Raw genomic sequence first — 16,165 nt, 5'->3', positions numbered from 1 at the left:
TTGAGTTTGGTTTTAAGGACTTAATAAAGGTTTATAAATAAAACACAATAATTCAAGTAGCTAGTGTTGTAATAGTGTGAGTAACGACAGTGGGTGAAGTTATATTGAGAGTGGGTGTCGATGAGTTGAACTGGAACATCACTAGCTCATATGTCACTATGGTGCCCGCCACCTGTAAACAGAAATAAATAGTAAAATATTATGAGAAGAAAACCTAAGAAGAGAACCTTTTATACAAAAACATAAGATTAGCCTAATCTTACAATAGCGCTTTAACACTAGCAGATTATACGCTCGGTTTTTCCGAGTGGATCTTACGGGTATTATTGTGCGTTTACACGAGACAGTAAAACAATTGACAACCACCGGTTCAGGCTTTGCTGCCGTAACCGCGCGACAGATTTTTTTCCACGCGAAATGCGCTAGTGTGAATGCGTTGTTAAAGTCGTATTATTTTCGATGTACATACTAATTCATATAAAAAAAAAAAACAAAAGCCATGTAATTTTTTAAGAGAAAAACATTATCCCCTAAAGTGACATCATAATAGCCGTACAATGTTACGGTCAGTTAACTATCACTCAAAATCCCATAAAACATTAAACTCACAGTTAAAAGTAATCCTCGGGTTACTGAGAAAAACTGTAGGCCACTTAACGCCACTTTATCCCCGTTGACCTGGTCCAAAAACCTCTGCACCTGAGAAACAGAATTGTTAATGTTTTCAAATTGTTTTCATTTGATTTTTAATGCACTGTTGCTCTTATTTGAACATTGCTGAAATAAATGATTTTAAATATACATTTATAAATAAAAAAATATAAATATACATTTCATTTGATTTTTAATGCACTGTTGCTCTTATTTGAACATTGCTGAAATAAATGATTTTAAATATACAAAAGGGAATGAAGGGAGAAGGTATCTTAGAAGTGTAATTTTTACTATAGTATGATATGTAACGACCCAGATTCAATTTTGGGAATCAGTGGACTTAAGATGCACATGTACACATAAGTGCACAAGTTATGCACAAGTTAGTGATTATTGTATTTTAGTTATGCACATGTTAGTGATTATTGTATTTTAGTTATAGCTTCTTTTGTTTTCACGCACTCTATCTGCATCTCTTTCTATTCTATTCCAAGACAGTTACAAGCCTCTATTGAGTTTGGTTTGTACTGCATCAATATTTCACTCTCTCCATCCAAGTGAAATCCATGAAAATGAGTAGGTAAAGCATCACGTGCTCGTATAAACGTTAAACAAGTGACAGCGCATTTGAACTTTGGCAAGTCATAATGTAGGTGTAAAATAAAGATTTCAGATATACATAGTTGATCCAATTATTGCTGTCTTTGACCAACTCAGTGGGAGGGATCCAATTCAGGCATTTCTTTTGGAAAAAATAAAGTGTTTGTTTATAAAAATGCTGACACTTTACAACATGTAAAACCTTCTCGGCCCTTATCTAGAATTTTTGCTGTCATTTTCTTTGTCGGATCAGCTGAGTGTCGGATAGCGACGCCGATAAGCAAAGAACCGACCCACATTTTATATCTATTGGGTCATCGTTTCTTTAAGATCTTTTTTAAATATAGTCAGTAGCAAGATATTGTTCAGATTTTTTTTATTGACCAGAGGCAGGAGAGAGGTTTCAGATGACAAGATTATATGACTTATGTGGTTTAAATGAACATCTATACACATAAGTATACCTACTACCTAAGATTGGCTGTGGGTGATTTGTAATTTGCATTGAACTGAATAAAATCTTCAAAAATCATAGTTACATGTTAGGAAGGTAATGAGGTAACTTTAAAACCAAATTTTAAAGCACAAGGTGAAAGCAAGTCGATGTAGTCTCATATCACCTCTTGCAATGGAAAGCAAATAGCAGGTACGATGATGAAGATGATGAACACCCACCTCAACACAATACACAGGTGAAGGAACATCATACAGCACAGGCGCTGGCACTGATGAGGCACTGTTCACTTGAGAAGCTATGAGGGACACAGCTACAGACCGGGACAGCAAGTAAACCAGGGAGAAGAGGAAGTATGCTGCGGCTTCGTGGCCCCCTAGTGGACCGCTTTTTGATACTACGATCCTGTGAAATGGAAGAGTTTGATTTTTATTGTAAACATGGTAATAGAAAATAGTGGGCGAAAGAAATGTGTGAAAAGTTGACTTACTTTTTCAACTTCGGAGTGCATTCTCCTGTGCCCTTTAAGCCGTCTCTGAAAACATAGAAAAATGTTAGCAGACAACCGTAATCAAATCATCTAGTTGATCTTTTTTACAAATGTTAGATTTGGCAGCCTGTTTATCCTGATGCAGCTAATTATCAGTAGAAGCCACTGCCTGCCTTCTTCTTCCTGCCCAGTTCCCAAATAATTTTGGTAAGGTGCGAGAAGTTAATCACTTTCGTCTTCTCTGTTCCCGACATTCTACCATTCAGTACCTTTTCATTCAAGCTGTATTTCAAGCAAACCCAACCGGGTAATACAATAGCTTTTGTTGAAAGACTTACTTCTACTGCTAATAAAGATTAACCAAACTATCAATCCAAATACTTACTCTAAAGTATTGAAGAGTTGCAGACAGATGAAGAAGAGGTTATTAGCGAAGGATATGAAGACCACTCCACTGATGACTTCGTCTACTTTCCGTACTATCTGTGTGGCTCTGCAGTAGTCCTCACGGGTAGCTCTCCAGAATATCTCTGGTAGATACTGTAAGAAAAGATGTCTCTTGGATTTTCAACTACATATGTTCGAAAACGACCACAGCCTAGCATTTTTACCTGTTGTTTGGAATTTGAAGTAAATGTGCTGAAACATTTTAACCTATTCCCATGAGACAGAGTTGGTGACTTGGTTTTTATATCTTTCTTGTATAAATTCCTGTATTAAAAGCTGACAAACGATTTACCTGGCTATGAAAATTGTGTCTAATATAGCTTTCCGTGGAAGTTAAATTATAATAAAATTCAATTAAAAGATGTCGAATTGTTTATGCTTGTTGCCATTGAAAAACCAATCCTATCCCAGTTAAGTTAAAGCATATTCTCCATCATTTATGCTTGTACGAAATAAGTAAAGTGCTAGCATGTTTGCAACTGGCCGAGTGCTGCCACGAAACCACTCACTTACGTTCAACGAGAAACTTGTTTAAGCTTGTGATAAGAGTATTAGATGGACTCAATGCAGCTATATGTATTAAGTGCTAAGTGTAGACTTAGCTTTATTTTGAAACTGGCCAAATAAAGCAACATTGGTATTCAATGCCATCTTTATTTTGTTTGCGATAGCCAAGGTTAAGCAACACTTATCGAGGTCAGTCTGTGGATGGGTGACCGTTTTTTGACTCTCAGAAAGTACTTGCCATTCTTTTGTGTAAATTAACATGCATTGCAGTACTTTTTAATGCAAAAAACAGAATACAAAACTGCATTTTTGCTTTAGTACAAAATGTTGGTGTACCAATGCGCTGTGGGCCGCATAATTACATTATGGTTTGTATTCAGGTGTGCCAAGTTTTCACTTAAGTTGGAATGTGCTGCCGACTGCAGGTTAAGCGTATGTGCATTATTATGCATAACTTGACGTGGTGTTATTGTTACATGCATGTTTTGATGTTGCTGTGAATAAATCTGTTGATAGGGGTTAGCTACTAGGAATTAAAATAGTAAATTAGCACAAATAAAAATCTTAAAAATTAAACTTTAACCGTCTTACCACAAAAACTTTTAAACGTCAGTTTATGTCTTGTCTAAAAAAATTACAAATTATGACGTTGACATATGGTTCATTTTGCAGCCAAAATTTTATTAGACAAGTGTAAAACAGGGTTTAAAGTTTTTGTAATAAGGCCCTAGGATTTTTATCGACTGAAGTTAATTAAATAATAATATGTAAAGGCAGCAGTGTATGTATTTTTTGCCTTAAGAAAATCAATAGTATCCAAATTGTATATTTTAATTGGGTAAGTAGAAAAAGTTGGACAATTATTCACATCAAACATTTTGTACACATAACTTATACATAAAATAATATTTGGACCAACTCCCGTCAAAACAGCAAAAACAAACACAAATAAAGCCACAAACAGACATTCCATAACCTGACCTTGCCCTGAGCCGCCAGCAGCTTCCTGTTGACCTGCTCCAGCCGTGACGTCAGATAGTAGCTCATGCAGATCACAAACAGATCCGAGAAGTTCCATATGAACGTCGACTGGAAGTGGAGGAACTAAAAGAAAAAAAAAGTTTAAGTTATGACTGGCTGAATATAATTACCGCAATAAGCACCAATCCCGAGTGACGGCTATGACGCGATGCAATGCGGGCCAATCACCGCTTTAGCCCGCCCCGCGCCTCACTTCATACCACAAAAGGGACCCAATAAATTACTTCTGCGCAGGTGAAGGTCAGAGCTCAAGATTCGTGCCGATAACTATATAATAGTTACTGGCCGAATAGATCTGTTGGTTTGAATTTGCAGCGTTGGTTGTAAGAATAAATATGTGGAACATGTCAATCAATTGAAAACAAATGAATGAGCAACTATATGAAAAATGTGGACTCAGGATTAAAGGGCGGATTGCACTATGTGTAATTTGACGGCTGGTCAAGCTTTGGTTATCGCTATAGTTACGTCTTAAGTGATTGGAGAGGTTCAGCAACTGTACCTGAGTTATAACACCCAATACGATGGAATAAGGTAGATAGCTGAACACCCAAGGATAGAAGTGGGTGACGAAACCTTCGTAAGTATCCATTCCTGAATAGCAAGCCGAGGCTCCCGCAAAAGCTGATAATAACGATAGTATGTGTTCACCTGGAAGCAACATCATTGTTATTTACAATAATTTTAAAAAGTAAATATCGCTAGGTACAGGGTACAAACAATGGGAAATCTACGGTGGTGCTAATAAATATAAAGTTAAACAGTTTGTTTGAACGCCCCAATATCAGAACTACTGGTCTGTTTTGAAAAAATCTTCCAGTGTTAGTGCTTATTATTTCTTGGTTTTCAGGTGAGTGGATTAGTTCGCACCGCTGGCTGAAGCTATATTTTTATAGTTTATACATTAGAACAACTTATAAGCTTCTTTTTACTCATAGACTCAGTACAATCTGGCCTATTTCTGTTGTGTTTTTCATAGTGCCACTGAAGTATGTAAAAGCTTAGAAGACCGCAGAACTCAAGAAGCGACTCACATAAAGCCAGTATGAGGACGACAGCGCAGGTAATATTGCACTTTCTAGTGAGGCTGCAATCGAAGTTGGGATCCATATCCTCGGCCTTAGATATGTGCTGCACCAGCGCAGGCCAGCGCCGAGCCACTTGGAAGAACAGCATCATCGTCACGCAGGTTGTTACGTAGAATATTACTGGTGCTAGAAAGACAAGGGATAAGCGTAAAAAAGTTGGGAGATTATCAAAATTTTGGCTAAACTAGATCATAATATTCAGGATGCTGGCTAAGTTTATCTGTGATATTAAAAAAGAAGACATACTTGAAGAATTTAGTGTAAGTACAAAAGGTTAAAGAAGAAATATATACTGTAGCATAAGTTGTTAATCCAAAGAAAATTGATTTTGATGGGCTTGTTAGCAAAAGTCACAGTCAGTATGCCCTTCACAAGATATGTTGCATATTTTTGCTATTACATATATACAGCTTTTTTAGTTGATTTTTATACTACGTAGAGGTAAAAAAAAACTATTGTCTCTCTTTTACTTACATGTGCCATTGAGAGAAACAGTAGTCTTTGCCAGCTTATTGATACACAGCACTGCCATGAACATCTGGCCAATGAGCGACAGTAACGAGTATACACACTTCCATGATGTTTTCACAAACCTGAAATAAGAAACAGATGTAGTCAAAACGGTAAACATTTATTTCCATAGAGCGGCAGCAAACATTGAATTTCAACGTGGAGTAAATGAATAGTATGCGCATTCTATAGGTATATGCGGCCGGTCATTATAATAATAAAAATATTTGCTGAGCATAATTTACTAAAATCTCTAGAATATCCTTTCAGAAAAACTAATACAACGCCATGAATTGCGTTGTCTGAGGACCGGTTGCGAATATCGAGATGCCAAAAATAGATGAATAAGTACAGGAGCATCAGTTTGTATGTGTTTGCAAAAACAAATGCTGTTCAGAGGCTAGGAGTTACTTACTTGACATTACTAGCCACATTGGTAAATACTCCGACGAAAGGGAGTAAGGAGAAGACCTGTCCTATGATGACGGTAATTCTCAGAGCATCCTGGAATGATGTGATGTTCTTCACTTTAGGCTTAGCTACGTCTACCTTGTTCTCTGAAAACATAAAAAATGTTGGGTAAAGTGGAGAAGACACCTGAGTGAAGCTGTTTGGTAAAGCTTTTCGATATACGAAACTGTGGTTTCGTAGAGGAGGACAGCAATTTCTGCAAATCCAGCCTAACTAAAAATTGCGGAGGCCTCGTTTCATAAGACAGCTTGGAATTTTTTTGATACTTTAAAAATTAAAGGTCTAATGAAAACAATACGTGAACCGCACTTTTTTGACTTTATGAAATATTTTTTTTCTAAGCAGTGTTTTGTTCACGTTACTGACCATAGGATACAAATAAAATAATACATACTTGTAGCCACCAAAAGAAGCGGTGGCATGTTGTTCCCCGTAAATCACAGAACACATTGAAAGAGTTTACCCGACTGCCATTCCTTACACTAAGGAAAATACCTTCAAATATCGCACTTTCGGCACTCGTTGTTATTTTAAGCTAAAGCACAGCATGGGCGTTGACACCCGTAAAATACGAATTTATATGTAGGTACATAGAAGTGTGGTTACTCCTATATACTGACACTCATGATAGGTTGGTTCTACAAACTTGATAGAAGTGTGGTTGCACCTATGTAAGGTAATATGTAAATATGTATTTTAGTAAGGGAGTAGTGTATATATTTTGATTTTTGTAAACATAAGTTAAAGTTTTCCGTTTATGTCCGTGTAACTTGTTGTTAGACGTTGAATAATAATAGGAAAGAGTGTAGTGACACAGTCTAAGGTGTGATTTAATTCCTCAAAAGCTAAATGGTTTCACAAGGAATATATAAATTTTTGCGTACTTATAAGATGATTATCGAAAGCAGAATGTGTGATAGGTTTGTCTAAAAATAATAGGAAATGACAATGTTTAATTAAATTAAATCATCAAAATTGGTAATTGCAAGTTCATCACTATACAAATCCATGGATTTGTCAGAGCAAAGAGTCAGTCCAAAGTCTCTTTTATCAACATCAAAATTCGATGACACAGCAATCTGAGACGATTATGAAGATGCTTGCAAGTTTAACCCACTACACTCTACAGTAGTATGTTACTCTGTGATAATAGCGTGTCATACATTGTGCACGGTAATGTTACCGGTAACGTGTCACTGTTGGCAATACACTTGTTGTTTTAACCTTAAACGTTGTTGGTTTATACATTTCATGTCGGGATATTTTAGTTCTGTAGAAGTATGAAATAATAGTAAGCATGGAGGTATTTATTGTGAAATGCTTGTGATTTTTAAGTTCTTGGTATTGTGTAGTGGTAAGATGATTTGTTGATTGTTCGATGTAAAATAAGTGTCTGTAGTTAGAGGTTTCCTTTGTTAAGAAATAAAATTTTACTCGTGAATTAAAATAAGTTTCTATAGCTATTATTGTGATCGACAATTATCTATTTCCAAAACCAAAAACCATCAAAAAGGGAAGGGGTCATAATTATGATTTCCCTTACACCTATTAACAAAAAGTGATTCTAGAAGGCACTAATGTATAAGTATTCAAACTTTTCCTTTCTTTACATTTCATCCAGACTATTTTATTAACAACACTTTTACTCCACAAGAAATAATATTTTTATTTGAAAAATCCATCGGTTACGTCACACTGAACTACGTCCTTATTCCGATCACACTTCCTTAGAAAAGGTCAGACAGTCAGGTAACATTACTATATAAACTGCAGACGTAACAAAACTCTAATTAACAAAACAAATGACCATCACTTACTTTTAACAGGAATCCAGAAAGACATATTTCTTCTAAAACTCGTTTGCCCCATACCTATTAAAAAGGTTCGATATAAAAGGTAGTATTTTACTGTTGAACACTGGTATCGGCTCCTGTCATTGGCTAGGCGACTAATGGACTGCCCAGTAGCTTCGTGACAAAGCATTAGGGATCCTTGCGGTTGAAAGCGTGTTCTATTTTTAAGTGTTGGCTTTTGTTTTTACGGGAAGTTTGAATTTAGAAAAAATATTTTTGGAAAAGAGGTTGGTTCCAGAATCAATTCTTGATAGGTACTTCTATTAAATTTTAAATTGAAATGTGATAAATTCTTTAAGGAAACCAGTCAGGTTTTCCTTCACTTCAAGACTTTAGAATTAAAAAAATATATATTATAATGACTTATTGCACAAAATGTTATTTAGATCGAAAAGCTAAATTTTTTGATGAGAGCTGCACAAACTGAACATTTTCAAACATGTACAAGAATATTTATTTTTAACGCAGTATACTTAATTAAATTCACAGCGTAGGCGCTGACAATAATTAAATATGACAAAATCAGAACACAGCATTTTGCACTGTTTTAAGACCAGAAAAGCTATTTCTGGATAACTCAATATAATAAATTATTCCTAAAATTCACTTTAGCCAATCTGCCAATCATTGCTATAACGTACGGAACCTTCAAAAATAATGTAATTACAAAATGACCAATAATTGGAAGAACAAAGTACCGTAATTCGAGTTAAGTTTAGATAATCATCAATAGTAAATAGTTAACTAATACCAGGTTAATAACGAGTATCGTGTAACTATTTAGGTTAAACTGTAGGTATTTGGGAGTTAATAAATTAGAACCTTTGGCTACTCGAATTGATTAGATCGGGCTAGATAATCAGTTTGTGTTGATTTGTGACTACACTGTTTTAAGTTACAAGCTATCGATTTGAGCTTTAATTTCGAGTGAGGCCAAAGATGTAAAGTTTAGGGAAGTGTTGAGTAACTTGACGTCAGTAAAACACTGATTGATGCAGTTTTACATAGATATCATAAAAATATCCAGTTTTAAAACTGGAACCATTTAAGTATCATGTAAAAGTGGCGAATATTTTCCCATCTTGCCGCACCTAAAATCGCAGTGTCCATTGTGCTACTAGTGAACTTACGGAGACCAAAAAATTGTGTAGGTTTAGTTGTTCCAAGACTTTCATATGATTCGAACCACTTCTAGAAATATACCTTATCTTCGTAATTTGATGTCAACAAATCGAATCTGAAAGTTCATACTTAATTCGTAGTATTTAGGTATTGTAAGTTCGCGTGAGGTTCATATAAATTGTTTGTCCCCTAGAATCGACAACCGATCATTATCAGTAGTTTCGAAGTAATGTTTATTTGTACGAAATTATAGAGGAGTTACTTTGTTATTGATGATACATTTTAGATTAAGTAACGAGTTTGTACGAAAGCCCTTTCGCAGATACATCGTATCAGATCCATAGTAAGAAGTAATTACGATAAAAAATTTGGCTTACCAATTTTTAATGGAATATTTTACCCTGAAAGATTTTTTAAATCTGCCCAGTAGTTTCTGATATTACGAGTAGCGCGTTGATACAAACAAACTATTCAGCTTTGAGTGTAGACATTTCTTAAAGGCTATTTTCAAAGTTTCCCAGTTATCCTAGTGCTATTTCTGGAATCTAGCGTACAACTCTAATAAGAAAATCAATCAATAGTTTCTTACAAGTTATTAATAGAAGTAAGTGCTAAGCTTCTTTTTAAGAACTTACAAAGTATTAATCCTGTTCAGATAGTCGTGCTCGCCTGTTCGCATTGAGGATTACCGAAGATTATTGAAGAATCTAGTTGTAAATAAGTGATTAAAAAATTGCTTAGTTAAGCACACTAGCCGATGACGATGGAATTACTTCAAGCTCTCTTTTATGGAGCTTACCCTTTAATGGAGCTAAGCTACCCTTCAAAATGCGTAGTACAGTTCTCGTAAATCTAAATTCCAAATGCATGCTTGTGTCTTTAGCGGTCTCGCACTTCCGCCAGCCGTTGAGCACCTCGTGCAATGTTCCGTGACGACAAAATGGTTGACAGTAACTATTTATCTATGTGGAAATGTCTAAAGAGGAACATAAGGAAGTTCGATTTCAGACGCCTTCTAATTCGCTGGATACCCTGACCCTATGTTGAATATCAAAGCACAGATGTTTTATTTCACGAAAGTGGGTAGGCCATACTTATGTGTGTAAATGTACAGAACTACATGCACATTGTTTTGGATACTCCGAGCGCTCCTGATCTAACTCATACAAAAACAATATGCATCTACACACACAAGCAAGCCTCACCCGATTTCGTGAAATGAAAAAACAAATATCCGAATTGAGAAGCTCAGTTCTCCTTTTAGGGAAATCGATTAAAACAATCATAGCATGAATCATCATTTTTTTACTCATAGCTCCGAGGCTCAGTTTAATCGAAGACACATATTTGCCTACCGGTTTCTCTCTCGATTTACAGACAATTTCATTTAAAAATCTTTATTCAGGATATCCATTTTACCTGGTAAACTTCCCTTCATCAAACTACTAGTCATGTGGGTACCTCAAGTGATAGAATCGCGAAGTATCGAGTTGATTTCCGATCATTCGATAGTCGCCGAGACTTAGAATCGAGATTTTTTTTCAAAATTCGTTCGTAGTGTGACAAACCTGTGAGACATTTAGAAATGTTCATTTTCCGTAATTTATATCGATTTTTAGTTGCAAGAGGCATGAGTGCCTAATTTTTATCGAATGCCCACATCACTATCATTTATGAGTGGTAAAGAAGGTTGTATGAAAATCTGAGTGCCTCGAAATATGTTGTACGTGTATCATGTTGCCTAAAGCTTTTTTGATCTTTATAATGCCCTAAAACAGGAAATTGAAATCAGGAATGTATTTTTACTATTTATTTGTTTCAAGTTTAACATTAACCGTCTGTGTGACCGGAAATGGTCATAAATAGTGGACTATCTGTAAACAAAATAATTGATACTAGTATTTGAAAATATTGTAGAGAGTCTAGTGTTCTATAAGGTTTCCGAATTCTATAGCTAATTTGTACTCTATCGTACAGTAGGCTTACTAAAAGCATTAAATAAATTCTAAATAAAAAATCCATATCACTATAATGTTTTATGCATAATAAAATTTCGCAAGTTTGGCGTTGCGTTAAATTATCGCGGTTCGATAAGCAACATGTTTTGCTGTTGATCTGTAAATAGAAAAATAATTGACGAACGATTTGAAGTAACAGGAGATCGATTGCTTAATATTTTTATAGGAGCACTCGGGGTTTTTGTAGATGTAGACTAATACAATTTGGTTTGTATATGTATGTAGTCCATCCAAAACAGTAATACGATTTGGTGGCTTGACGTTTAAGAAGATTTTAGGGTGGCAAATCTTTTATACTATTTAGGAATTACTTCAATAAGGTTCTAGCTAAAAATTCTTGGAAATATAATCTAGAGAAATAGACTAGTAGGTAATCAATAAATGAGTTAATTCACAAATGTCTACTAAATAGAGTAAGGATAAATCACGGAGTCTAAAGAGAGGGATCGCAACTGGATCGGGATATTTTTGCGAATTCGCCGAGTGTTGATTTGCATTAGGACTTTGAAAATGCCTAAATGCACAAAGTCTAAACCTCATTACTAGATGACAAGATCTATCTCTACAAACGTCCACTGCCGGACCAAGGCCTCACCCAAGCCGCGGGATTTGCCCATAGCCCATACTCACCGCTCTGGGCATGCGTGTTGGTGGGCGCAGTGATTGATACTTTTAGCTATTTTTTAATCTAGTAAGTAAATTAGTGAATGCTCCTATAAAAATATTGTAATAATGGCAATGTACCGATTCCTTCATCGTCATCGATGGCCAGCCATCTTAGTTCGTTGTGCAGTTTCTCCAAGTTTTCTTTATTATCTAGTTTTGCCTCTCTTATCTGCGATTCCGTTAACTGGAATAGAGAGAAAATAACATGATATTTCTAATTGATTTTTGCTCTTTTAAGAATACCTATTCTGTGCGAGTGAATAACAATGTTTTTCAAGCTTTAATGACAACCAGTAAGATTCAATATTGTTTAAAAATTATAGGACATGACGTGGATAGGTGGTCCCCTCAAGACGTAGGCAAGAAGCGGTAATAGCTTCAACTGAAAATAGTATTTATTAAAGAAAAAGCTGTGTAGGTAATATGAACTCGCTTTTATTAACATTACTTAAAATAAACGAGTCTCTTTGTTATAAAACTATTCACTCACTAACACTTTCACAATAATATAAGTTCTGTCCCCGAAACAAAAATGTTTGAAATCTTTATCCGATTGAAAATTCGAATTCTTGCGGATTGCTTTCTATCTGATGGTAAAATTAAAAAATATTAAATTTCTTTTGTATAACTTGGGCACTAGTTATATAACCTAATGTACATTTAAGAAGAATCATATTGTCCAAAAACAAATACATATGAATTGTCATTATCATTTACCTCGAACCTGCGGTCGACAAATTCCTCCCGTATGTCTTTGGTCCTTCTATAGTTCAACTCGTTCTGTGGATCTTGACCATACCTCCTTCTGTATGGACTAAAGTACGGATTCAGTGGTATCACCTCCCTCTTTTTTAGATTGCCAATCACCATGGTATTTGAATCAGAGTAAAACATATCCTGAGGCCGGGAGTACACCATTGCAATTTTTACCGTGACGTATGCGCATAAGACAAGCTTGTGCACCATTTTGTAAATAGAATTCAAAGCTAGTTTCGAAATTCAACGATTTATATTTCCACAATTTGAATTTTGTCAGACGTACATTCGTTCCTGTTAAAGACGAAAGTATAAGTGAGAGAGAAATATGAAAGTAAAAAAAATGCAGTAAAATATTGAAAGATCTAGAATAACTAGTAGTTTTATTACGTAATAGTTCTAACTTTTTATGGTATTATAAAACGTAAATACGATTTGCTAGAAATAAAAAGGGTAGTAAACATGCGTATGAAATGACGTATTTGCGGCTTCTAACATGTCATGAATTTTATTATATTTTTCCTGAACCGTTACGAATTTCTTCTATTCAATATTTAGCAAAACATATTTATCTTAGAGCTTATATCTAAGGTCTTGAACCTTTGGTGTCAACTACGAAATTCTCAAATATTATTGTTTCTATTCTGTACTCAAAAGCACTTGGAACACATTAGTTATAATAAGTATTAATTATTATTATTCTAACTAGCTGTTGCCCGCGACTTCGTCTGCGTGGGCAATTTGGAATTGTCAAAATACTACTTATGCCGTAGCGTAGGTATATTCTTTTACATAACAGTATAATTAGGATTACTACTTAGCAGCAGCACGGGTTGATCAATCAAGGTGGTGTCGACGATGTGTGACTATTTATCTAAACAAAAGAAGTGAAGTTTGTGACGTTGAGGAAATATCTGGATCTAGTCAACCGATTTGGAAAATTATTACGTAATTCTCACATAAAACGAAGGTCTGACAAAGTTGTCATTTGTACATTTTCTGCATCAGCTGCGACAAATCAGGAGCCAGAAAGTCTGTCAAACAGTTTTACTTACTATGGATAACGCGGTGTCTAGTTCACTGGGTTGAAGAGATCAGATAGGCCCTCCAAGTAAACATTGGTACTCAAAAAGATTCGGTTTGACTGGAAGCCAACACCCACACAATTGAGGAATAGCTGGGTGGATGATGACTGAGTCATCAGGCAAGCGCATAGTTTCACTACTTGTATTTCTGGGATTTTCTGTGCACTCACTCACTATGTTATGTTGGAATTCCACCGAAATGTTTGCATTAGTTCACGATCAGGTAAAGTATACGTCCGAGAGAGTAAGTCAAATTCTTGTGTTGGCACTTAGTAAGCCTGCAGTTCTTCCAAGATTTTCAAAATGTACGCTCGCAATTTGTCATTTCTTGGTGGAGCCAGCAGATCAGAAGAAACATAAGTACACAACGGTAAAATTTCGTCTTTATAAATAGCACAATCAGCCGAAAATCGATCTCAGTGGCGTGCTCTTGGAGAGGCCTATGTCCAGCAGTGGACTGCTATAGGCTGATGATGATGATGATGATGAAATAGCACAAACGTTCGCTCTCTTGCGGAGGACGTTTAAATACCATATTATGTGTCACACGTAAGTAAACAGGACAACAGTATATTATCATCGAACCGCTTTCAAAGATCTGATGAGCGAATAGACCAGAACTGACTTGATCGCCTCGAGAAAATCAGAGCTCTATGAAGCGATCATTCGCTTTGGTTCCTACTGTTATTGTGGTTTCTGAAAATGTATTCAATTAACCAACGATGAATATAATTCTTAGCCGGCCGACCCTTTTGACTTCTCGAAAATCATAACGTTGGTTTTTGTGCAATGCACAAACGGAATTTCGATATATATTACACATTCGATATTCACACTTCTACAGAATTGATATTAAAAGGTTTGACAACGGGCTATAGTAGCGTAGTTAAACTAACTGAAACAATTTTAGTGATCCTTCAATAAAGTTAGAGAAGCGGGTGTGCATGATGAACATTAAGAGTTGGTAAATACGTGATGAAGATGACCTAATTCATTACTATTCTAATTTGTTCATGTACCACAAAACTCAAGTTAAAGTGGAGAAAAGGATTACAAAGCTCCCAAAGGCCTGGGCATTTGCAACACGTTGCATGGCATCCTGGAAAGTTACGTAATTCTCAGCCATTAGTTTGAGCAGCGTGAGGGAGTGTCAGGCTTTGGCCCTAGTGGGCCTCACGGGTTTTTGCTGAATCTCCTTGAGGGGCGCGTGAAATAACGGGTCCCCCAGAAGCCGGAAGGTCGATGACCCACTCAAAACTAATCGCTCACGCCTACGGTGGCCGGGAGTCGTCTCTCGACATCCGGCTTTCGTGGTGTCTTACCGCAGTGGCTGGGATGAGAGTTGGGAATTTTCAGTCGCTCCGCCGCCTCATTCTTTGTCATCCCATTTCTTCTCGCTCCAGATCATGGTTTAAACCAGGGCCGGGTGCGATAGGTCGCACAGTCCGCACAGTGGTGACACCCGGGCGCCACCTCCATGAGATCAGAGTTGGGAATGTATGTTTGCAAAAACTAATAGAACATTTAGCGAAAACACGTTTGACAGTAATTCTGTCTTTGTAACTGAATAATATAAATGATATAAACGTAGCTATATAAAAGGTGTTTTTTTAGACTCAGTCCTTGGGTCTGACTGTGACTGTTCGTAATTGTAAACGGTGTATTTGTGATATAATTCTTAGCTCGATGATTTGTGATCAGAAGTTGAAGGCAAGTATGTCTCTAGCCTGCGACGCGTAATTTGTACGTTTTCAGAACGAACGAACTCTTGTCTTCTGTTGACATCTTGTTGACGTATTGTGACAGGTAGTTATTCCCATTGATGTTAATTTTAGAAGTGACGCAATGTTTTCGGTCGTATTTTGCCTACATTCTTCATTACTCAAAAAGTATATTAATAAGGACCTTCTATTTATATGTAAATGAATTCAAAATAATGTAATATATTAAAACCAGGAACTTATTTTTAAGGATGTTTGAATATTAATTACAATGTTTTTTTTTTATAATAATAAAATCTTAGACTCGCAATGCACTTTCAGTGTGATGCATGTTTGTTATTGGATGAAATGAATGGATATTCATGTTTATGAGAGGTATAGCTTATATTATGTCAGAACAACATATGTAGACTTTTTAAGAATGTGGGGAAGTTCATAATTTCTTCGGGACGTGGGTGCCGCTTCCCATGGGAACTACTGCCCGCACCGGGATAAAATATACCCTATGTTACTCGCAGATAATGTAGCTTTCTAATGGTGAAAGAATTATAAAAATGTCTCTGATGATGCGCTGATATTTCTTGTAGTGTTTTTATAGTAGCGAAATACACACACACGTTGTCATATAATTTTTTCTTGAAAGTAAGAACATACCATGACAAAGTGAAGTCTGTTTTCATTG

General features: G+C 35.9%; 2 protein-coding genes across 2 annotated transcripts; both read right to left on the bottom strand.

Annotated features, from left to right (window-relative positions):
- Nucleotides 1–51: 51 nt before the first annotated feature.
- Nucleotides 52–8,142, bottom strand: LOC110371489 (gustatory receptor 5a for trehalose). The gene is made up of 11 exons (XM_064034682.1): nucleotides 8,080–8,142; nucleotides 6,207–6,348; nucleotides 5,756–5,874; nucleotides 5,228–5,407; nucleotides 4,696–4,844; nucleotides 4,134–4,256; nucleotides 2,584–2,738; nucleotides 2,199–2,243; nucleotides 1,930–2,113; nucleotides 610–699; nucleotides 52–172 (listed from the first exon to the last, which is right to left on the bottom strand). The coding sequence occupies exons 1-11, from the start codon at nucleotides 8,129–8,131 to the stop codon at nucleotides 53–55; spliced, it is 1,359 nt and encodes a 452-aa protein (XP_063890752.1). The 5' UTR covers nucleotides 8,132–8,142; the 3' UTR covers nucleotide 52.
- Nucleotides 8,143–11,206: 3,064 nt separating this feature from the next.
- Nucleotides 11,207–12,939, bottom strand: LOC110371482 (uncharacterized). The gene is made up of 3 exons (XM_021327772.3): nucleotides 12,639–12,939; nucleotides 12,000–12,105; nucleotides 11,207–11,352 (listed from the first exon to the last, which is right to left on the bottom strand). Exons 1-3 carry the CDS (start codon nucleotides 12,885–12,887, stop codon nucleotides 11,315–11,317), a joined length of 393 nt encoding a protein of 130 aa, XP_021183447.1. The 5' UTR covers nucleotides 12,888–12,939; the 3' UTR covers nucleotides 11,207–11,314.
- Nucleotides 12,940–16,165: the final 3,226 nt, after the last annotated feature.

The sequence above is a fragment of the Helicoverpa armigera genome, chromosome 5 (assembly GCF_030705265.1).
Source record: "Helicoverpa armigera isolate CAAS_96S chromosome 5, ASM3070526v1, whole genome shotgun sequence".
In the NCBI taxonomy this organism is placed as follows: domain Eukaryota; kingdom Metazoa; phylum Arthropoda; class Insecta; order Lepidoptera; family Noctuidae; genus Helicoverpa; species Helicoverpa armigera.
Note: the sequence above shows the minus strand (reverse complement) of the source record. Positions and strands in the feature narration are given on the sequence as shown.